Source organism: Megalobrama amblycephala, linkage group LG2, assembly GCF_018812025.1.
Source record: "Megalobrama amblycephala isolate DHTTF-2021 linkage group LG2, ASM1881202v1, whole genome shotgun sequence".
NCBI lineage: Eukaryota > Metazoa > Chordata > Actinopteri > Cypriniformes > Xenocyprididae > Megalobrama > Megalobrama amblycephala.
In genome coordinates this window covers 31,617,729-31,643,037 of record NC_063045.1, presented here as the reverse complement: position 1 = coordinate 31,643,037, position 25,309 = coordinate 31,617,729, and the positions used below count along the sequence as shown (strand labels likewise).

The 25,309-nt window shown below is 37.7% G+C and overlaps 1 protein-coding gene across 2 annotated transcripts in view; it reads left to right on the top strand.

Moving 5' to 3' along the window:
* Window positions 1-25,309, top strand: part of LOC125255313 (cortexin-3) — a 43,519-nt gene continuing 18,210 nt past the window's right edge. The window contains exon 1 of one of the 2 annotated variants that reach the window (XM_048170459.1): window positions 1-276. Coding sequence is in view for 1 of the 2 variants with exons in the window: in XM_048170452.1 (XP_048026409.1) it covers window positions 240-276 (37 nt within the window). In the remaining variant the exon portion in view is untranslated. The remainder of the gene's footprint in view (window positions 277-25,309) is intronic. The other variant, XM_048170452.1, reaches the window with a different exon arrangement.

The following is a 25,309-nucleotide window of genomic DNA, read 5'->3' as shown; positions in this document are numbered from 1 at the left end:
AATCAACACTACGTCAACTTTCACTCACGCGCACACACACAGCTGAAGCGCGAGACGCGACCGTGTGCGCAGTAGCGTCGCGTTCACGCTTCTATAATAAAGCGGAAGCAGTATTATTTCTCTCATTATTTTAAACTACCAAAGGTGAATCCTTCGGTGTTGGGTCGCTGTCCGCCGTTTGTGGACTGGTGTGGATCTGACGCTAGAATGGGCGAATTCCGCTGGATTTGACTGTAACTATGGAAATGGATCCCACATTCTCACAGGGAGACAAAGGTGCGAGTCAAACCATCAAATATCACTCACATAGCGGTCATCAGCACGTTTAATCGATATATGATTCTTTTTCCATGTCAGTCGACTGCTGTTTGTGTCGACTCTTTTCATTTCACTTGTTGATCGATCATGACACAAGCAGATAGGCAACCGCATTGACATTCGGCGCTTATTCAGTGATTCTTGCAGATCAACAACGCTCATATTTCCTTAGAAACCCGCTGTCAGTGGAACTGAAACCGTGTGAAGTGTAGAAAATCACAGTAGTTCATGTTCACACCATCTGACTGCAGTAAAAAGGGTGTCGGCTCACGCACACATTTAAGTTCATGTCTTTCGCATATGGTCTCGCAGGTCTATTCACCTGATATGCCCTTGCAATGAAATATGGATTTCATCTAAATATAGGTGAAAAATATGAGAAGAATTCCGATTAATGGATGTTTGATCAGGTCATTTGATTTCCTTTAATTTGTGAGTCTAAACATCATCATTATGAATCTTCATGCAGCAGCTTTCACAGTAACATTGCATGTGTGTTTGTGTGTGTGTGTGTGTGTGTGTGTGTGTGAGAGTGTTCAGTATGCTTCTGTTGATCACATTATGTTGATCACTTTCAGATTATCCTGTTTTTATGTAAACTGCAGTTAAAGTCAATATCTCTACACAAACATCATTAATCTGGACAGATGACAACTGTTTTTTTGTTTGTTTATTTGTTTTTTGTTTTTTTTTGGGGGGGGGGGGTAAACAGCTGTTCTCTGCTGAGACGCAGTGAGTGACTTGTGTGTTACTCAGTACTGAAGTGAATTACACTACATCTATCCCTCTCTCACTTTGCTTTCCCTACTGCAGTAAGATCTGCATTCATTCACCACTTCTTAAAGGAAATTTGAATTCATTAATTAAATATACATTAAGTATCACATATTCCATATTTCTCGTATAAAATATTTTATTAATATAGTGACTATTCATTTTGTGAACTTTTATTGGAAATCAGCAACTGGATTTTTGTTCCAGAGGTCTGAAATGAATTGTGATAGATTTTTTGTTTGACTAGATTCAATGGTTCATACATTTGACCACAGACAACACAAATTCATGTCCTGACCTGCGTTATTTAAAGTAAAATAGGATATTTACCATACAATTGACAGGTTCAGCTCCTCTCCCTATCCTAGAAATTGGGAGAGAGTAGATATCAAGATGAAGGTATTAAAAAACATATTTAGCTTGCTGTACATGGAAAATGGGGGAGAGAACAATGGTCTAAAGTTTTTTAACAATAAATATTTCTTACGCTGCTCTGCGAAACATGTCCTTTCTCATCACTGGCAAATTCAGAATAAAGTCAGAATGGTCTGTGAAAACGCTCCCAAGTCTCCGCCCCTAACACACCTCCAAACATCGATGTCATCCGCCCCTAACAGTCCCACTTCAATCCCGAAAGATAGAATGTGTATATTTAAAAAAGGACGTTAATTAATTAAACACAAGATTTTAACAAAAAGTATCAAACAAACGCATTATCATTAAATATATTAAACAGTGTTGTTAAAAGACAAAATGTTTTTTTTTTAAAAAGCAAAAAACATTTCTAACATTGCAATTTACTGTTAATGTTTTAGCAAAAAATAATTCTTACACTGCTTTGTGAAACGCGTCCTGTCTCTTCGTTGTCAAAAGCAGGATGAAGTCAGAACGGTCTGTGAAAACGCTCCCAAGTCTCCGCCCCTAACACACCTCCAAACATCAATGTCATCCGCCCCTAACAGGCCCACTTCAATCCCGAAAGATAGAATGTGTATATTTAAAAAAGGACGTTAATTAATTAAACACAAGATTTTAACAAAAAGTATCAAACAAACGCATTATCATTAAATATATTAAACAGTGTTGTTAAAAGACAAAATGTTTTTTTTTTAAAAAGCAAAAAACATTTCTAACATTGCAATTTACTGTTAATGTTTTAGCAAAAAATAATTCTTACACTGCTTTGTGAAACGCGTCCTGTCTCTTCATTGTCAAAAGCAGGATGAAGTCAGAACGGTCTGTGAAAACGCTCCCAAGTCTCCGCCCCTAACACACCTCCAAACATCAATGTCATCCGCCCCTAACAGGCCCACTTCAATCCCGAAAGATAGAATGTGTATATTTAAAAAAGGATGTTAATTAATTAAACACAAGATTTTAACAAAAAGTATCAAACAAACGCATTATCATTAAATATATTAAACAGTGTTGTTAAAAGACAAAATGTTTTTTTTTTTTTAAAGCAAAAAACATTTCTAACATTGCAATTTACTGTTAATGTTTTAGCAAAAAATAATTCTTACACTGCTTTGTGAAACACGTCCTGTCTCTTCGTTGTCAAAAGCAGGATGAAGTTAGAACTGTCTGTGAAAATGCTCCCAAGTCTCCGCCCCTAACACACCTCCAAACATCAATGTCATCCGCCCCTAACACGCCCCCCAATACCGGAGGTATAGATGAGAGCAGAGATGCACATTTAAATGGTAATCAAATAAAATGTTTTACCATTCTTTAGTTCATTAACTCATTAACTGTTCATTAATTTGAGTTCATTAATTGATTTATTCACTCTTTGATAGCATCATCCACCTCTCCCACTGGGGGAATTTATATATGGAGTAAAGTATATTGAAACTGCTTAAAACTGTGCTTTAAAATTTAAAAACGTGAAATGTGGGAGGTAAACAGTTTTTTCACACACATGTAACACATCATACAACTTTAAAGTGATGCAGTTTGTTAAAAACAAAAAACGTAGGCTAGCATTCAGGCATAGTAAAATGTTATCAGAAAAGGTAAAATGTGTGTGTGTGTGTATATATATATATATATATATATATATATATATATATATATATAAGTAAACTATTATGCTTTAAAATTTTAAAATGTGAAAGAATGTATTGGGTGACAGTGACAGATATTAGGGAGTCAAGGGATGTTTTTATTAAAGAAAGTTTTGTTTCCACATACATTTGTACAGTTTTTTTATTTTGAAGACATAAAAATAAAGTGTACCGTTTAAAACACAAAGGCTTAAAAGATATTTTAAAGAGGTACCAGAAAAAGTAAAAACAAGTTAGAGAAAGCATTTCAATTACATTAAAAACCAAAAAGTCAATGTTCAAACATTTAAAACATTTTCAGAAAAAAGTAAGGCAGAAAGTCAGAAAAGGCCTTTCCATCACATTAAAAACGTTAAAGTCAATGTCCAATCATTTAAAAAATGTAAAACAAGTTTTCCAAACACAGTTTTAAAAACGGTAAAAACAAAAAAGTCAGACATTTTAAAACGTTATCAGAAAAAGTGCTTTGAACTTTTAACAAAGGTAAAACAAGTTAGAGAACGTTTTTCACATACATTTGAAGAAGGCTTCTTTCACAATAACAAACATTTCACATAGGGTCTACAGCTTTAATAACTTTTAAAATGATGTATACTGTTAAAACCCAAAGGCCTATCCAGACCTTTTAAACATTATCAGAAAAATGTAAAACAAGTTAGAGAATGTCTTTCACACAAGACCTTTAAAAATAACAGAAAAATAACAGGGTAAAATATCAAACACGTGCATTAGCATTAAAACTATCAAGCAACAGTTGTTAAAAAGATGAATAGTTTCAAGCAAAACATTTTAACACTGCAATTTGCTGCTAAAGTTTTGTTTAGTTTTTAGCAAAAATAACTCTTACACTGCTCCATGCAATACATCTCCACTCACCAGCGATAAAAGTAGAATGAGAATATATATCGGCATGTGAAGCCGCTCCCAAGTCTCCGCCCCCCAACACGCCCCCCAACACCGGAGGATAGACATGTGCAGAGGTGTATATTTAAATGGTATTAAAATAATTAAACAAAATAATGTTTGTGAATAAAGTTAACAATTGTTTTTTATCCATTAACTTTTTTTCTTTGATTTATTCTTTCTTTGATAGCATCCTCTCCCACTGGGGGGAATTTATGTGTTTCACCATTTGAGAATGTGTTTTTGGAGTAAAGTATATTGAAAACTATGTGCTTTAAACTTTAAAAACACAAAACACTTTTTCACACTCATGTAACACGTTCACATACAACTTTAAAGTGATGCGGATCGTTGAAAACTAAAACGTAGTATTCAGACACAGTAAAATGTTATCAGAAAAGGTTTCTGAAAACCATGTAAAACATTATGCTTTAAAATGTAAAAATATACAACAAGGTTTTGAGGTTAAACAATGCAATCGGGGGTTGTTTTATTAAAACTCTTTTCATATATACATTTGAAGGATGTTTTCCCCCAACAAACAACATTACAAATGTTAAAAACAACAACAACAACCAAAACTAAATTTTTTTTCACATGATGTTAAACAATCTCAGAAGAGGTCAAAAGTGCTTCTAAAACAATGTCTCAAACATGTTGTAACGCAAAGTTAAAATGTTCCGTAGTCCAAAGAGTAAAACAGTGTTGTACCAGACGAAAAGATGCACGAGAGAGAGAGAGCTGTCATAATTTCCCCACGCCACAGGGTTTAATAGGCTAATATAGCTAAACTTAAACGTCTGCATACATGAAGTGAGAAAAAAATATACCAATAAACATTCAACTCGGGTCACAAATAAAAGAGGAAAATTAAACAAAGAGATGGGGGTATCTCTTCTGCTGCTCACCTGAGCTATGTCCTTCTAATTTCATTCAAATTATGAATGAAAGTGACCGTTACAATGCGTAAAGCATTAAACATAACACGCAACAGTGGTTAAAATATGTCCAACAAGAAGTTTTCCCATTTTTAACATTTAACAGTGGCTTAATCTGTCCCGATTCAGACGTCATCACTCGCAAATGACAAACATTTGAAAGAGGATTTTGTGTAAAGTTGCATGTACATCCAAAGGAAAGACATAGCCTAAACACAACAAACTAAATACCCTAATGAAATATACAAAATAACATTTAAAAAATGATTTTTGTTCATTTTAGTTAATTTAGTTATATTTACTCTTTTATTTATATATATATATATATATATATATATATATATATATATATATATATATATATATATATATATATATATATATATATATATATATATATATATATATATATATATTTACTCAGGCCTAATACTTTCAAGGCTCTCCCCCCTCCACAACAACACACACACACACACACACACACACACACACACACACACACACACACACACACACACAGTTGAACGTCTAAACTTTTTTACGACATCACGAGTGATTGTATCATGCTGTTAGATAACGAGAAAGGATATCTGGTCGGGATGTAGAATCAGTAACGCGTGGATATTAGCTCTTCAAAGGCTGTAAAACATCTAAGGATGTTTCGGGGTGTTTTACAGCAGCTCTGGTGAATCTGGGAGAGTCTGACATTGTGAACTCTGGATGGCATTGTGAACCTTGTTTGGCATTGTAAACCTAGGATTAATACAGGTCGATTAGTACACTTTTTCCAAGTCATCTCAATGGCAAAATGTGGCCCAGTCACCCCGAATTCATATTGCGTAGGTTTTCTCTACAAGAAATTGATGAAAACAGTAACATTGCTTCAACTTTTAGTTTATCAAGTACTGTTATTTTACTGAAACAAGACAAAAATAATGTTTCATTTACCCCCAACAGTTATTTTTCCCACTTAGCCATAGGCCTATAGTTATTCCTTTTATTTTGTACTTTTCAGACCTAAAATGTTGATCACTACAGGCATAGTTCAAACATGCAATGCTCAAGAAAGCTCATTTTGGTGTAATCTTTGTGAGCTCTCACCCAGAACACAAAAGGTGTTCTAGACAAAAGCTTCATACTAAGAGAAAATATTATATAAGTTAAACTGTGAGTGTACGTTAACGTTATACAATAATTTCAATACGAATATTATGGTTTCATGGTTGCTTTAAAGATTTTTGTTTGTTATTTGCTAATACTTTTCAACTAACACTTCAACATCCAGCCCAAGATGTATGAGCTAAGGATCTTAAAAGGCTGTTAATCTTAAAAGGCTAAGGCTGTTAAAAGGCATTCCACACTCTGGTAAAACCATTAGTTAAAATGTAAAAAAAAAATGTGTTTGCACAAAAGTAAATTCAAGAGATGAGTTTACCACAAAAGTGTCACGGGAAATAAAGAGGGATGCAAGTGCAAGTCAAAATATCTCATTTATTTGAGCTTCACGCCAGAAAGTCAGATGCCAAACACACAGACAGCAGGAGAGCGGCGACACAGGGACCTTGGTGGGCCGCGGTGAGATGATCGTGGTGAAGTCCGTGGGAGTGAATGAGAAGTGAAGAATCCAACGATGAAACAGTAATCCAGAGTGAAGACACGACGAAACAACTCCAAACGGAAGCACACACGAGGAAACCAGGAAACAGAACAGGGAACTCCAACAACGATCTGACAAACACGAGACGAAAGACAAGGGAATAAATAGGCAGTCCAGATTGAACACAGCTGCCGCTGATCGGCAATCAGCGGCGACGCCCACATGAAACAATTAACGTGACAGCACAACATAAACACAGACCACAGAACGAGACTGCGGATCTTCAACCGTGACAGTACCCCCCCTCCTAGGAACGCCTCTCGGCGTTCCCAGGAGCACCTACCTGCCGATTGTAATCATCGATAAGGGAGTGATCCAGGATGTCCCTCGCAGGAACCCAACTTCTCTCCTCTGGACCGTAACCTTTCCAGTCCACCAAGTACTGAAATCCGCGTCCCCTCCTTCTCGAGTCCAGAATGCGATTAACCGAATAGGTGGGTTCCCCGTCTACGAGACGCGGCGGTGGAGGAACCGGGGTAGGCGGATTAATGTGTGAATGAAACACAGGTTTGATTTTAGACACATGGAAGGCGGGATGAATTCTCCTGTACGCTGGAGGAAGTTTGAGTCGGACTGCCACCGGACTAATGATCTTGGTGACAGGAAACGGGCCAATGAATTTGGGAGCAAGTTTATTGGAGACGGAACGGAGAGGAATGTTCTTGGTAGAAAGCCACACTTTTTGACCCACGACGTATACGGGAGGCTTCGACCGGTGGCGATCAGTCTTAGCCTTGGTGCGCGCCCCCACTTGGAGAAGAGTCTCACGGGCTCTCGTCCAAGTGCGGTGACACCTCTGGACGAAGGCATGAGCGGAGGGGACCGCGACTTCGGATTCCAGACTGGGAAAGATAGGTGGCTGGTAACCTAAACTACATTCAAACGGTGAGAGGCCCGTGGAAGACACTGGTAACGAATTATGTGCGTACTCAATCATAGAGAGTTGCTGGCTCCAGGAGGAAGGATTCTTGGAAACCAAACATCGCAACCTTCTTTCCAAATCTTGGTTAGCTCTCTCGGTTTGACCATTGGACTGAGGATGGAACCCAGAAGAAAGACTAACAGTCGCCCCCAGCAACTTACAAAACTCTTGCCAAAATTTGGACACAAATTGGGGCCCCCTGTCGGAGACCACATCCATCGGGAGGCCATGTAACCGAAAGACGTGATCAACGACAGTTACCGCTGTCTCCTTAGCAGAGGGTAATTTAGGTAAAGGGATGAAATGCGCCGCCTTCGAGAACCGGTCCACCACGGTCAAAACAACCGTGTTCCCCTGGGAGGGTGGGAGGGTGGTGACAAAATCTAGCGCAATGTGGGACCAGGGTCTCGAAGGGACAGACAGCGGTTGGAGCAACCCATCTGGGGGACGATTGGAGGTCTTACCAGTGGCACAAATCGCGCAAGCCAAAACAAAACTGCGAATGTCACGAGCCATGGCAGGCCACCAGAATCGTTGCTTGACCAAAAAACTGGTGCGATTAACCCCTGGATGACAGGCTACGTTGGAACAATGCCCCCACTTGATAACACTGGACCTTAACCTCTCCGGCACAAATAAACGGTTCGGTGGGCATCCGGGCGGAGGCGTTACCCCTTCTAAGGCCGACTTGACCTTCGATTCGACCTCCCATGTCAGAGTGGAGACCACTAATGTCTCAGGAAGAATACACTCGGGAGTAGACGGGCGTTCGGAAGGATCAAAAATACGAGAAAGAGAATCGGGTTTGATGTTTTTAGAACCCGGGTGGTACGAGAGAGAAAAATCAAAACGTCCGAAAAAAGTGCCCACCGAGCTTGCCTGGAGTTTAGTCTTTTAGCCGTTCTGATATACTCTAAGTTCTTATGGTCAGTCCAAACAATGAAAGGTACCCCCGAACCCTCCAACCAATGACGCCATTCTTCCAACGCTAACTTGACTGCCAGCAACTCTCTGTTACCAATGTCATAATTGCGTTCGGCCGGAGATAAACGATGAGAAAAAAACGCGCAGGGGTGGATCTTGTCGTCTGAAGGAGATCACTGGGATAGAACTGCACCTACCCCCACCTCTGACGCATCGACCTCCACCACAAACTGACGTGAAGGATCAGGGGCAATGAGGATGGGAGCCGAAACAAAGCGGCCTTTCAGTTTGGCGAATGCAGCCTCAGCTGCATCGGACCACCTGAACGCCGTTCTGGGGGAGGTCAAGGCTGTCAGAGGCGCGGCTAGTTGGCTGAAGTTGCGAATGAACCGCCGGTAAAAATTAGCGAAGCCCAGAAACCTCTGTAGGGCCTTACGGGAATCCGGGCTTGGCCAATCCACCACAGCCTTAACCTTGTCAGGATCCATGCGAATTCCCTCAGACGAGACGATGTACCCTAGGAAAGAAACAGACTGTGCATGAAAATCGCATTTCTCCGCCTTGACAAAAAGCCCATTCTCTAGCAGCCGCTGAAGCACTCGTCGGACGTGTTGAACATGTTCCCGGAGAGACGAGGAGAAAATCAATATGGCGTCCAGGTAGACATATATGAACTGGTCCACCATGTCTCTCAACACGTCATTGACGAGTGCCTGGAAGACCGCCGGGGAGTTGGAAAGCCCGAAGGGCATGACCAAGTATTCAAAGTGCCCCCTAGGGGTGTTAAAAGCGGTCTTCCATTCATCCCCCTCCCTAATGCGGACCAAATGATAAGCGTTCCTTAAATCCAATTTCGTGAAGACGGACGCTCCTTGCAACCTCTCGAAGGCTGAAGACATCAACGGCAAAGGATAAGTATTCTTTACCGTGATGTTATTCAACCCCCGGTAATCAATGCAAGGTCGCAAGGAACCATCCTTCTTTCCAACAAAAAAGAACCCCGCCCCCGCCGGAGAAGAGGAAGGGCGAATGAACTTAGCTGCTAGAGAATCAGAAATATATTTCTCCATGGCCTCCCTCTCGGGAACGGACAGAGAGTACAACTTGCCTTTAGGCGGAGACTTACCGGGAACTAAATCTATAGCACAGTCATAGGGACGATGCGGAGGAAGAGAAGCAGCTCGGGACTTACTGAACACTTCCTTCAGGTCTAGATACTCCGCGGGCACTTTTGACAGATCCGCAGCCTTTTCCTGTAACACAGAAGCAGACACAGAAGAACAAGCAGACACAAGACAAGACTTATGACACTGAGTGCTCCATTCCAAGACAGTGTGCTGACGCCAGTCCACCTTGGGGTTGTGTTGTGTGAGCCAGGGGTGTCCGAGAACAATGGGGGCCAGGGGTGAATCCATGAGAAGGAATGGAATAGACTCAGTATGATTGCCAGAAGTGATGAGGGTAATGGATGTGGTGGTGAGTGTTATGTTGGGTAGATCCTGGCCATTGAGAGCGTTGACGGAAATCTGTTTCGTGAGAGGAATGATGGGTAACTGAAAGCGATGTGCAAACTGTGTGTCCATGAAATTACCTTCAGCCCCCGAATCCAGTAGAGCGTGACAGGTGAGCGTGTGTGTGGCCCACCTCAGTCTAACCGGGAGAAGAGTGGATGGTGAGGACTTTTCAGCGGAGATCCCACCCGATAGTAGCCTCAACGTTACTACCGGGCTCGATCTTTTACCGGGCAGTTGTTCAAGAAGTGCCCAGCCCCTCCACAGTAAATGCACAGTCCTTGGGATCTCCGCCGCTCTCTCTCCTCCCGGGAAAGCCGAGCTCTCCCCACCTGCATGGGTTCCGGATCGAAAGCGGGGCCGACCGTGTCTCTGTTGTTGACTCCTCGAGCCTCTGCACCCCGGGATGCGAAGTCGGAACGAGGAAGATTCTCCAGACGGTTGATACGGGCATCCACCCGTAGTGCAAGATCAATCAGTCCATTAAGACTCTGAGGTAAATCCAAAACGTAGATCTCTTCTTGTACACGGTCGGCCAACCCATGCAGGAAGACGTCCCACTGCGCCTCCTCGTTCCAGTTGCACTCCGCCGCCAGTGTTCGGAACTCGATGGAATAATCTGCCACCGTGCGATCTCCTTGCTTGAGTCCCGTCAAACGTCGGGCTGCGTCCTTTCCTGTGACCGCACGGTCAAACACTCTCTTCATTTCGGCGGCGAGTGTCTGGAACGAGGAACAGCAAGGATCTTGATTCTCCCACACCGCCGTTCCCCACAAAGCTGCCTGCCCGGTGAGCAAGGTTAAAACAAACGCCACCTTGGACTCCTCCCTTTCGAAGGTGCGTGGCTGTAGAGAAAAATACAGTGAACACTTGTTCAGAAAGGCTCTGCAAAAACTCGGCTCACCGGCATATGTCTGAGGTGTAGGTAAGCGTGGTTCAGGTTGATCTTCTTGCGGGGGTTGTGGTGGGGGAACGGGCGGTGTGGGCGGCGCAGCGGGACCTCGAAGTTCTTGTAGCTGTTGGGAGAGCTCGGACACCTGTGTCACCAATGCCTGCACGGCGCGTCCGGTAGAGGAAATGCTCTCCTGCTGTTGATCCATCCGTGCAATGCTGTGGTTGATAAACTCCGTTAATGCTGCTGAACTTGCTGCATCCATGTTGTTGGTCAGATCGTTCTGTCACGGGAAATAAAGAGGGATGCAAGTGCAAGTCAAAATATCTCATTTATTTGAGCTTCACGCCAGAAAGTCAGATGCCAAACACACAGACAGCAGGAGAGCGGCGACACAGGGACCTTGGTGGGCCGCGGTGAGATGATCGTGGTGAAGTCCGTGGGAGTGAATGAGAAGTGAAGAATCCAACGATGTAATCCAGAGTGAAGACACGACGAAACAACTCCAAACGGAAGCACACACGAGGAAACCAGGAAACAGAACAGGGAACTCCAACAACGATCTGACAAACACGAGACGAAAGACAAGGGAATAAATAGGCAGTCCAGATTGAACACAGCTGCCGCTGATCGGCAATCAGCGGCGACGCCCACATAAAACAATTAACGTGACAGCACAACATAAACACAGACCACAGAACGAGACTGCGGATCTTCAACCGTGACAAAAAGTGTGTATAAGGCATATAGGACAGCACAAATTAAAGAGATGTATGAGCTAAAGATCTTATTTGGCCACAAATAAACAGGTAATGGGATGTTCAAAGTGACACAATATACAGTTAAATATTCTCCTACTTCATATGTCTGCAATAGTTGTGCCAAAATCTTTGAAAAGTGCCAATTAGCTATAAATAATACAGAAATCCTCTCTCCTGGTCTATTGCGAAAGTTTGGTGATTTGTAAATGAGATTTTTTTTTCCCCACTAATCGCTGATGTTGTTTACATTTTTTGTTTGTTTGTTTTTGTTTTGTTTTTTGAACATTTGTACAGTTTTTAAAGACTGCTCTCTAAGCATGGTCAAACATGTTCACAGGAGTTCATGAAAACATAAATACAGCATAAAGAAAATTAAATGACCACCTTTCTACATGACACTGCTTAAGACTAAACAGATGATATTTCTTTTAGGTCATCTTTCTGGTATGTATACGATGTGGGATCACAAGACACGACGCCCCAACCAAAAAAAAAAGTGAGTCTAGCTGTTTTTCTGTTACCTAATACAACTATTACACTTCAGGTTTTTCTAACTATTATACTTAAAGCTGAGCATTTCTCTGTTCTTTTGTGTATGTCTCTAAACAACCATTAAGTAAATTAATTACAGTTGAAAAGTAGTCATTTTAGGTAAAAGGTGGGATGATTCATGACTTTTAGGTGCCTGTCTATTAGGTCTGATCTACAAAACAGATGCTTTATGCAGTGCTTTATGTCTTAATAATTTGTTCTTTTTATGAAAGCATGCTTTGAGATAACTTATATGTGAAACATGCTCAGTCACATTCAGTCACTCTGAATTCTAGTTTAAATTAATTGAACGTTTTTATTCCCCCACATGTTTAACAATGCTAGTGTTCTCTGCCTCATCAAAGTTCCCACAAGTCACAAAGTTCTAGTAGCATACTGAATCTGAAACCATACCAAATATTAGCATGTAACAGTTTGGAGACATTTATGTTTTAATGATTCTTTGATTTTTGTTTGCATTTATTCTGAAACTTACTGTTTTAGAAATTGTTTACCAACTTTTAACATCAACATTCTCAACGTATTGCGTGTGATTGTAAGGTTTTGTGTGTCTGTTTTCCTTACACTTTTGGCTGGAAAAACAACAACTATGTTTATTTGCTGTAATGTTAGTGAGCTCAAGGTGTTCATAAATAGGTTTTTGGGGCAGTGTGTGTATACAGAATGTAGCAAAAGGATCTTTGAAATATTTTATTTTGTAAAACATCTGCGTAGCGAATGGTACCTTTAAAATCGTTGTTTTATTATTAATATCATTAAGTTCTTTGTCATGATTATTATTATTTTGCTTTTATTTTTACCTCCTAAAGAATCAGGTTTGCAAGTTGTGTAATACCGTCTTTATGAACTCATGACCACAAAAGAATGAGTTAAGTGATTCAACCTTTTATTTCAACAATATATTGATGAATAGATGCATACATTGAAATAACAAAGAAAATGATAAAAAATAGCATTAAATAAAAACAGTAAAACAATAATAATGACATTACTGTTTGTCTAACCAAAAAAGAAAATCTCTGCAGGCTATCATGTTTTGTTCTAGCTGACTAGAGTTTCAACTATTTCATCAATGTCAGCTTTCTCATTTGTTGAAAACATACGTCAATTACACATAACTTTGAGCTCATCGCTATATTCAGACATCACATCCAGAACTTTTTCAATTCTTTTCAAACTCTTTGCTGTCAATAATACACAAACGTGTTATATGACTGATTGTATCAGGCCATACATTTTTCACAATGTCCAATTTTTCACAATGTTCTTACAATGTCCATTTCATTTTTGAGATTTGTTACACGTTTAGTGCCCCCCCCCCCCCCCCCAAATCGTTATTCAATTCAAATGCAGCATAGATGATCTTCATCAGAACTCCCGCACTCCATCAGCTTTTGCATAGCCATTTCAGAAATCTGCCGCATTGAAGACAGAGTTTTCAGAACTCAACTTTGTGCACGATATAAACTTTGTCTCCTATTCAATGCTGAATGATTTTAATCGTTTCTGGAATCTCCTGTGAGCGAGTCCTTAAACAATTGTCCAGGCCTTGTTGCGCATTAATGCTTTGAAGTTGTGGTTTATAGGTCAGACCCCCCTGAAGTAGTATTAGTCGAAGAATCGCAGTTTGCGTCAGTCTCAGACAATCCATGTAACAAACAGATAAATTTCCTTCAACCTTTAATCAACGATATGTAGCAGTAGCACAGGAGCCCACTCCGTCAACCTGGCATTGCATTGAATGGTTAGGTCAACTCATTTAAGAGAGCAACTGAGCTCTGTGTATTTTTGTGGGCTATCAGGACACCTGATTGGGGTAAACCCTCCCTCAATGGATGGTGGTGTATAGGGGGTTGTCATCAAGCCATAAACAACTTTATAGAATTAAGGCAGGCCACAATGAAACAGGGATGTCTATTAATTACACCAAAAAATTCAGTAAGCATAATTTGATTAAAGATTACAAGGACAAAAATATGCATATGCATGAGTGAATTGTTTACATTAAGATCCATAATATGAATTAAGAAAGAAGATAGGAGGTATTTCATCTTGTGTAGGCTTTAAGTAAACTTTTACCAAATATTAACATGGTAAAGTTCCGTTATAGACCTTTAGCTAATTAAAAAAATATTGAGTAAAATTAAAACATGATGTACATATTGTTCAAAGTTACTGGGGTTCTCTGTATGTGTACATGTGTAATTGACGTATGTTTTCAACAAATGAGAAAGCTGACATTGATGAAATAGTTGAAAATGTAGTCAGCTAGAACAAAACATGATGGCCTGCAGAGATTTTCTTTTTTGGTTAGACAAACAGTAATGTCATTATTATTGTTTTACTGTTTTTATGTAATGCTATTTTTTTATCATTTTCTTTGTTATTTCAATGTATGCATCTATTCATCAATATATTGTTGAAATAAAAGGTTGAATCACTTAACTCATTCTTTTGTGGTCATGAGTTCATAAAAACGTTATTACACAACTTGCAAACCTGATTCTTTAGGAGGTAAAAATAAAAGCAAAATAATAATAATCATGACAAAGAACTTAATGATATTAATAATGAAACAACGATTTTAAAGGTACCACTCGCTACGCAGATGTTTTACAAAATAAAATATTTCAAAGATCCTTTTGCTACATTCTGTATACACACACTGCCCCAAAAACCTATTTATGAACACCTTGAGCTCACTAACATTACAGCAAATAAACATAGTTGTTTTTCCAGCCAAAAGCGTAAGGAAAACAGACACACAAAACCTTACAATCACACGCAATACGTTGAGAATGTTGATGTTAAAAGTTGGTAAACAATTTCTAAAACAGTAAGTTTCAGAATAAATGCAAACAAAAATCAAAGAATCATTAAAACACAAATGTCTCCAAACTGTTACATGCTAATATTTGGTATGGTTTCAGATTCAGTATGCTACTAGAACTTTGTGACTTGTGGGAACTTTGATGAGGCAGAGAACACTAGCATTGTTAAACATGTGGGGGAATAACAACGTTCAATTAATTTAAACTAGAATTCAGAGTGACTGAATGTGACTGAGCATGTTTCACATATAAGTTATCTCAAAGCATGCTTTCATAAAAAGAACAAATTATTAAGACATAAAGCACTGCATAAAGCATCTGTTTTGTAGATCAGACCTAATAGACAGGCACCTAAAAGTCATGAATCATCCCACCTTTTACCTAAAATGACTACTTTTCATCTGTAATTAATTTACTTAACGGTTGTTTAGAGACATACACAAAAGAACAGAGAAATGCTCAGCTTTAAGTATAATAGTTAGAAAAACCTGAAGTGTAATAGTTGTATTAGGTAACAGAAAAACAGCTAGACTCACTTTTTTTTTTTGTTGGGGCATCGTGTCTTGTGATCCCACATCGTATACATACCAGAAAGATGACCTAAAAGAAATATCATGTGTTTAGTCTTAAGCAGTGTCATGTAGAAAGGTGGTCATTTAATTTTCTTTATGCTGTATTTATGTTTTCATGAACTCCTGTGAACATGTTTGACCATGCTTAGAGAGCAGTCTTTAAAAACTGTACAAATGTTCACAAAACAAAACAAAACAAAACAAAACAAACAAACAAACAAAAAATGTAAACAACATCAGTAATTAGTGGGGGAAAAAAAATCTCATTTACAAATCACCAAACTTTCGCAATAGACCAGGAGAGAGGATTTCTGTATTATTTATAGCTAATTGGCACTTTTCAAAGATTTTGGCACAACTATTGCAGACATATGAAGTAGGAGAATATTTAACTGTATATTGTGTCACTTTGAACATCCCATTACCTGTTTATTTGTGGCCAAATAAGATCTTGAGCTCATACATCTCTTTAATTTGTGCTGTCCTATATGCCTTATACACACTTTTGTGGTAAACTCATCTCTTGAATTTACTTTTGTGCAAACACATTTTTTTAAAAAAATTTTAACTAATGGTTTCAGTGGCGTACCGCATGTCTGTGAGGCCCCCCTGCAAATAATGAGATAAGGCCCCTCCCATGTCATGTGTTAAAATCTGTTGTGCACCTGAGTCCGTCTCCCCCCCAGTTCACAAAAACTGATTTAACAGTGAATCATGTGGTGAATTATCATTGCATTGATTAATTTGATGTTATTATTGAATAATATTATTTATGATATATAATGTTTAGTGATTTTGATATCGCAGACTAAAATCCAGGCAGGAATAAATATTTAAGCTAATTTACGAACGTGGAGGCAAAAGTGCCGCGGCTCCGATTTTAGTTACTTTAGAAATAGCAGGAGGATCCTTCACAGCAATAATTCACAAACATCAGTTATAGCCCCCGAGGAACAAATTTTATTTAACAGTAAGCTCAATAAAGTAAATGTAATGGCCAACACATCTCAGTTTAAACACTGGCCTATAAGCATCGCAAATTGTAGAGAAGAAATTATACAAGAAAATTTCATGCCTCGCAGTAAAAAAAAAAAAATGAATAGTAAAAGAACTAGGAGAAAAAACTTTAAAAGAACAACTCTATCAGTTATAGGCCTATGCTCTATTCTATATATCAGCTATATGCTGTATTTTGAGAAAAACTAACTTTATATACATCTTAAAATACCAACTTTTGAGGATTAACTTGTTTATTCTTTTTATCAACTGACTACCACACACAAAAAAGCAAACACTCTACCGAATCCTTTGCGCTCTCCGAGCGTTTTGATGCGCAAAGTCTTTCACTGCTGCTTTAATGTCGTTACGAGCATGAGCATTCTCAATACTCAAAAGAGCTAAACTGGACAGTCTTTCTTGTGGCATTGTGGTCCGGAGAAATGTAGCCTACATCAAGAGCTCATGTGCACGAGAGCCAAGAGAACTGATAACAGCAGCAACGAGCACTGGCCATAATTTCAAAAACACAGACCTACGAAATTCTTATCGAATGGAGATGTTTCTTTCTTTCAGGTACAATTATTCGCTGAGTTTAAGTTAATTTTCACTTCACGTTTCAAAAGAGACGTTTAAGAAAGATTCTCGCAGAGAAAGCTGAAAGCGCACCCTGTTTTGTATTTATTTTATTTTACAAAAATAAAAGGTTTTGTTGTTATTGTGAGTGTATCAGTACACAAATAAAAGTAGACCATTTGTAGTTTTGCACTAATCTAAAGTCTATTTTAAGTAGTTTCAGCTGTCATGAGGAAACAATCCATCAGAGCGCGCCGGCGCGTTCGTCGACCAGAGGGATAAAAATGTAGCCAATTTAGTTTCATATTTATATTTAAATATTGAGCTATAGCCTTATATTATTTTTTTTAAATTTCACCTATTATGAAAAGTGAATAGCCTAGCATGATGGATGCGCAATGTCGGGAGACATGCAGCGGGTCAGACATGAGTTTGACCGCTTCATTAAGTTTTGTTTTATAGTAAGTCTTTCTTTAAAGTGAATTTCGTTGTGTAGAAATTGTATCTTAATTTCAATCAATGTTTCATCAACCAATTGCCTATATTTAATAATTAGGAAGAAACCCAAAACGTCGGGTGTGGAATGGATTGAAGTGCGTAACAAACGAACTTTCCGCGGCCTTTGAATAAGCAATAGACGTATTTCTGTTTTTATTAAATTTCTTAAATACATGTCTTTATTACTTAATTAATTGATAAGATATTTTTGGTCTAACAATATATTTTAGCTGGTCTAAATTTTAAGTTAGACACAAATTTGCGTAGGCCAATACAAGGTTCCCTTCTAGACAAGCGCGTAAAATTGCTGTTTCGGCCGCAAATTTTAGATCGGTGCATCAAATGATAAAGGCCTGAACTAAATTCATGTATTTAAATAAAAGAATAAAGAAATAACTAGACTTATTGGCTAGGCTACATTTGTAGAAGAACTTCAGACATTCCGGTAGCTGAGCAGAGCTGGCGATGGGGTAAATACGTTTGGGCAATATACAATAATAATAATAATAATAATATTAATAATAACAACAATAATAATGTCTCAGCAAAGACCGAACACATATTTATTTGTCTGACTCATGTCCGCTAACAGTAGGCTAACATAGAGCATCAAAGCTTGCTGTTGGCTACCTACAAACGGCGATGGAAACAACAGTGAATTTTTCCCCCTTTTGTGATAATTTAGCACTATTTTTTATGATCTTCTGCTTGCATTTTTGGGCTTCAGTTAGATCATTATTTTAATCTTTAGTCATTTGAGTTCAGTTCTAAAAAAATCAAAGGCTATGTAGCAAATAGGTGAATCTGCGACGCCCCACGCACCGCGGGGGCTGCGGGGGTGTCCCGTACGCCCCTGAATGGTTTTACCAGAGTGTGGAATGCCTTTTAACAGCCTTAGCCTTTTAAGATTAACAGCCTTTTAAGATCCTTAGCTCATACATCTTGGGCTGGATGTTGAAGTGTTAGTTGAAAAGTATTAGCAAATAACAAACAAAAATCTTTAAAGCAACCATGAAACCATAATATTCGTATTGAAATTATTGTATAACGTTAACGTACACTCACAGTTTAACTTACATAATATTTTCTCTTAGTATGAAGCTTTTGTCTAGAACACCTTTTGTGTTCTGGGTGAGAGCTCACAAAGATTACACCAAAATGAGCTTTCTTGAGCATTGCATGTTTGAACTATGCCTGTAGTGATCAACATTTTAGGTCTGAAAAGTACAAAATAAAAGGAATAACCATAGGCCTATGGCTAACTGGGAAAAATAACTGTTGGGGGTAAATGAAACATTATTTTTTGTCTTGTTTCAGTAAAATAACAGTACTTGATAAACTAAAAGTTGCAGTAATGTTACTGTTTTCATCAATTTCTTGAAGAGAAAACCTACGCAATATGAATTCGGGGTGACTGGGCCCAAGGGCGTAGATTTGGTTTCAACATTGGGGGGGGTTGAACGTATGCTGCCTGTTTTTTTTATTATTTTTTTTTTTTATTAAAAAATAATAATCTGTTTTATGTGTAGCGTTATTGGATAATCTATCTATCTATCTATCTATCTATCTATCTATCTATCTATCTATCTATCTATCTATCTATCTATCTATCTATCTATCTATCTATCTATCTATCTATCCTTCATAACTTTATGAAATTTATGTATAATCATTCATCAAATTCTAACATAACTGAGCGATTCTAAAAAGAAAGAAATTATGTTAAATAGTGAAACCGCCAGTAGGCGGCAGCGATTCGCTTTTTTATTGAGTGAGTCACTTAAATCGTTCATTCAGCCAATTCGTTCAAAAGTCAGATTAATTTAGGAAGAAAACAAACACCGATGTGAATACTTTTGTCATTGATCATTACAGACACTATTGAAAAATAAACTAACAAAACAGATGGCTGTTTTGGTAACTGGTTACAGTTACACTGATAGTTATGGCTACATTGCAATGGATTAGCTAGCTAAAATATGAGTGTATTACACAACATTCTCATACCTCCTTCTCAGTACATGCTTTATTCTTTTTAATGGACCAGCGGTTTAATATAGTTGGCTGGGCAATGGTTCTCTTCATTTTTGGTGCTACCCGCGCTCTCTCATTCAAACAGTACAGCACTACTCGCGTTGTTTTGGTGAAAGAGCAACGCGCATTGGTTGGGCGTTACCAATCGGTTCAATGGAGGGTAAGAATATTTTTGTCTAATTTATTATGACAAACTCATATTTGAATAGAAACAAAATTATTGTTACAAAATAAATGAATTCTACATATTTTTCATTTGATCTACTGTGATTTTCATGTTGAAATATTGGGGGGGTTGTAACTGAAGCATTTGAATATTGGGGGGGTTACCTCCCCCCATCCCCCCCACAAACTACGCCCCTGACTGGGCCACATTTTGCCATTGAGATGACTTGGAAAAAGTGTACTAATCGACCTGTATTAATCCTAGGTTTACAATGCCAAACAAGGTTCACAATGCCATCCAGAGTTCACAATGTCAGACTCTCCCAGATTCACCAGAGCTGCTGTAAAACACCCCGAAACATCCTTAGATGTTTTACAGCCTCTGAAGAGCTAATATCCACGCGTTACTGATTCTACGTCCCGACCAGATATCCTTTCTCGTTATCTAACAGCATGATACAATCACTCGTGATGTCGTAAAAAAGTTTATATGTTCAACTGTGTGTGTGTGTGTGTGTGTGTGTGTGTGTGTGTGTGTGTGTGTGTGTGTGTGTGTGTTGTTGTGGAGGGGGGAGAGCCTTGAAAGTATTAGGCCTGAAAAGATCTAAGAGTAAATATAACTAAATTAACTAAAATGAACAAAAATCATATTTTTAAATGTTATTTTGTATATTTCATTAGGGTATTTAGTTTGTTGTGTTTAGGCTATCTCTTTCCTTTGGATGTACATGCAACTTTACACAAAATCCTCTTTCAAATGTTTGTCATTTGCGAGTGATGACGTCTGAATCGGGACAGATTAAGCCACTGTTAAATGTTAAAAATGGGAAAACTTCTTGTTGGACATATTTTAACCACTGTTGCGTGTTATGTTTAATGCTTTACGCATTGTAACGGTCACTTTCATTCATAATTTGAATGAAATTAGAAGGACATAGCTCAGGTGAGCAGCAGAAGAGATACCCCCATCTCTTTGTTTAATTTTCCTCTTTTATTTGTGACCCGAGTTGAATGTTTATTGGTATATTTTTTTTTTTCTCACTTCATGTATGCGGACGTTTAAGTTTAGCTATATTAGCCTATTAAACCCTGTGGCGTGGGGAAATTATGACAGCTCTCTCTCTCTCTCGTGCATCTTTTCGTCTGGTACAACACTGTTTTACTCTTTGGACTACGGAACATTTTAACTTTGCGTTACTTTTTGTTTTGGCTTTTGTTGTTGTTGTTGTTGTTGTTGTTTTTAACATTTGTAATGTTGTTTGTGGGGGGAAAACATCCTTCAAATGTATATATGAAAAGAGTTTTAATAAAACAACCCTTGATTGCATTGTTTAACCTCAAAACCTTGTTATATATTTTTACATTTTAAAGCATAATGTTTTACATGGTTTTCAGAAACCTTTTCTGATAACATTTTACTGTGTCTGAATACTTTAGTTTTCAACGATCCGCATCACTTTAAAGTTGTATGTGAACGTGTTACATGAGTGTGAAAAAGTGTTTTGTGTTTTTAAAGTTTAAAGCACATAGTTTTCAATATACTTTACTCCAAAAACACATTCTCAAATGGTGAAACACATAAATTCCCCCCAGTGGGAGAGGATGCTATCAAAGAAAGAATAAATCAAAGAAAAAACAATTGTTAACTTTATTCACAAACATTATTTTGTTTAATTATTTTAATACCATTTAAATATACACCTCTGCACATGTCTATCCTCCGGTGTTGGGGGGCGGAGACTTGGGAGCGGCTTCACATGCCGATATATATTCTCATTCTACTTTTATCGCTGGTGAGTGGAGATGTATTGCATGGAGCAGTGTAAGAGTTATTTTTGCTAAAAACTAAACAAAACTTTAGCAGCAAATTGCAGTGTTAAAATGTTTTGCTTGAAACTATTCATCTTTTTAACAACTGTTGCTTGATAGTTTTAATGCTAATGCACGTGTTTGATATTTTACCCTGTTATTTTTCTGTTATTTTTAAAGGTCTTGTGTGAAAGACATTCTCTAACTTGTTTTACATTTTTCTGATAATGTTTAAAAGGTCTGGATAGGCCTTTGGGTTTTAACAGTATACATCATTTTAAAAGTTATTAAAGCTGTAGACCCTATGTGAAATGTTTGTTATTGTGAAAGAAGCCTTCTTCAAATGTATGTGAAAAACGTTCTCTAACTTGTTTTACCTTTGTTAAAAGTTCAAAGCACTTTTTCTGATAACGTTTTAAAATGTCTGACTTTTTTGTTTTTACCGTTTTTAAAACTGTGTTTGGAAAACTTGTTTTACATTTTTTAAATGATTGGACATTGACTTTAACGTTTTTAATGTGATGGAAAGGCCTTTTCTGACTTTCTGCCTTACTTTTTTTCTGAAAATGTTTTAAATGTTTGAACATTGACTTTTTGGTGTTTAATGTAATTGAAATGCTTTCTCTAACTTGTTTTTACTTTTTCTGGTACCTCTTTAAAATATCTTTTAAGCCTTTGTGTTTAAAACGGTACACTTTATTTTTATGTCTTCAAAATAAAAAACTGTACAAATGTATGTGGAAACAAAACTTTCTTTAATAAAAACATCCCTTGACTCCCTAATATCTGTCACTGTCACCCAATACATTCTTTCACATTTTAAAAATTTCAAGCTTAATGTTTTACTTATATATATATATATATATATATATATATATATATATATATACATTTCACCCTTTCTGATAACATTTTACTATGCCTGATGCTAGCCTACGTTTTTTGTTTTTAACGATTTGTGAAAATGTGTGTGAAACTGTTTACACATTTCATGTTTTTAAATTTTAAAGCACATAGTTTTAAACAGTTTCAATATACTTTACTCCATATATAAATTCCCCCCAGTGGGAGAGGTTGATGATTTCAAAGAGTGAATTTTTTTTTGAACAGTTTTTAATGAACTTTCTCACCTTTTGCAAGCTGGGCCCCCCAAAGCTGGTTCATTGCATTTGGGGCCCCAGTGCGTGAGAGCATTTCACAAAAACTAAAGGAAAGCTTTAACTGTAGTCTATATTCTGACTATTTTTTTTATATATATATACAGGCAGTGAAAAAAACCAGAGGGGAGGATATTTTTTTTTTTTTTTAATTTGTTAAACAGAAACATTTTTTTTAAAAACATTTTTTTTTAAATCTTCTGATTTAACCTTGAGATTTGAAGTATTACATATTTGCACCACTAAAATGACATTAATAATTCTTAATTTCTGATAGAAATGCAAAATCAATCGGTAGTTATTAATAGAATAACGAGACACAAACCTTTACATTCAATCGCGTTTGGCCCCATTTATTTTTGCATACACGTTTACCTCAGATTTTATTATATAGAATTGAAGCTGGGCCGTACGCAGGGTTTCATAATTCCCAAGACGTTTCAAGGCCAACAAATTGGATAACAATAGCTTTAAAACCATGTCAACATATATCGATGCATGCACAGTTTTGAGGCAGCTTTAATCGCATGTCTGGCAATTTCATGACTTCACTTACAACAGAACAACGACAATCATTGCTCGTAGTTTCTTCTGCGCTTTATTTAAGCTATAATAAAGTCATTATGCAGCGCGCGCCGGCGCATTTGCGCATGCAATTCTTGAGTGCGCTCCACGACCACAGTATAACGGCTGATTGGACAGTCGTGTTCATTTTTCTGAGTTTTACAGACATAGCCTGACAAAATCTCATCTAACCACAATTCACTGTTGTTCAACTGAAGCTCCCTCCCTCGATTGACTTGAGCCTGGCACTGAGAAAAAGTCGGAATGCGCGTCTGAAAAGTGTCCAGTTTGTTGTGGTGGTAAAGAGACAGTTCTATATAAACGCAGCGTTTTACTTGGCGATGTTTGAAAAAAAGATTTTTATTTTTTGGTATTTTATATGCTCTGTTGGTGGTTTGTGGAGTAGCATTAATCCCCGGTGGGGTAATGGCATTACCCCACCGGGGATAAAATATTTCACCAGAGGGAGGGATACATAGACCAGAAGGGGGAAAATTCCCCCCATCCCCTCCTACAAATCGCACCCTGTGTATATATATATATATATATATATATATATATATATATATATATATATATATATATATATATATATATATAAACTAAATACGACCTCACGTTTTATACGTTTGCAGCCTATACGTTTTATACGTTTGGTCCGATTTTCGGCATTTTTCGCATCCGTAGCAAATATTTTGAGGGGTTTTTGACAATTGATCCACAAAATGACGAATATGAAAAAACGAATACGACAGTTTCGGACTCAGTCAGGTGCAAGGACCTTAAACTTTTGAGGCTTGCGCAGGAGAAATCAAACAAATGAGCGCCGTTTTCCAAGATCTGGATCCGCAGCACACACAAATAAACTAAACTGACATACTGCAGTTAAATTTCAAAATGTGGTGTTTTTATATTTATAACATTTGAATACAGTTCAGCAACATACATCACACGACCTGACGATCAAGAGAGCTGACAAATGACCATCACTTAATTTACCATCACCTCACGATTGAAAATGTGACACTGATATGACAGTTCAACAAACAAGTTAATATATTAAGTCACTTACATTTTAGACGAAATAATGACTGTTTTGGTCTATTTTAGCAGCGAAAATAGATCCGATGAATCCAAACAAACATAGCGCATTTCACAGCAACACTCAATCGTGTTTTGAATGATTCAGTGTTTTGAACAAATCGTTTGAGTCAAAGATTCAATGACCCATTCACAAACATCTGTCTCATTCTTGATGAATCGGCCGTTTGAACGAATCGCGAATGAACGACTCAATGACTCGCTTAATAAAACCGCTTATCACCTGCATTTGCGCTCACTATCGACAAACCAATCAAATTTGTTCAAAACTTTTTTTTTTTAATCAGTCCAAACACATTTTAATTTTTATTCAGGAGTTATGTATATACAAAACTATAACTTTTTATGACAGTAGTTAAGTGCTAAAAAAAATTTGCAAATTTTTTTTTCAGGTTTTTTTCCTCCCATCCAGTAGTCACTCGCGCCCCCCCAGGAGAGTGTCTGCGCCCCCCCCGGTTGAGAACCACTGAACTAAAGAATGTTAAAACATCATTATTTATAAGCGTTATTTTATTTGATTACCATTTAAATGTGCATCTCTGCTCTCATCTATCCCTCCGGTATTGGGGGGCGTGTTAGGGGTGGATGACATTGATATTTGGAGGTGTGTTAGGGGCGGAGACTTGGGAGCATTTTCACAGACCGTTCTGACTTCATCCTGCTTTTGACAACGAAGAGACAGGACGTGTTTCACAAAGCAGTGTAAGAATTATTTATTGCTAAAATGTTAACAGTAAATTGCAGTGTTAGAAATGTTTTTGCTTTTTAAAAAAACATTTGTCTTTTAA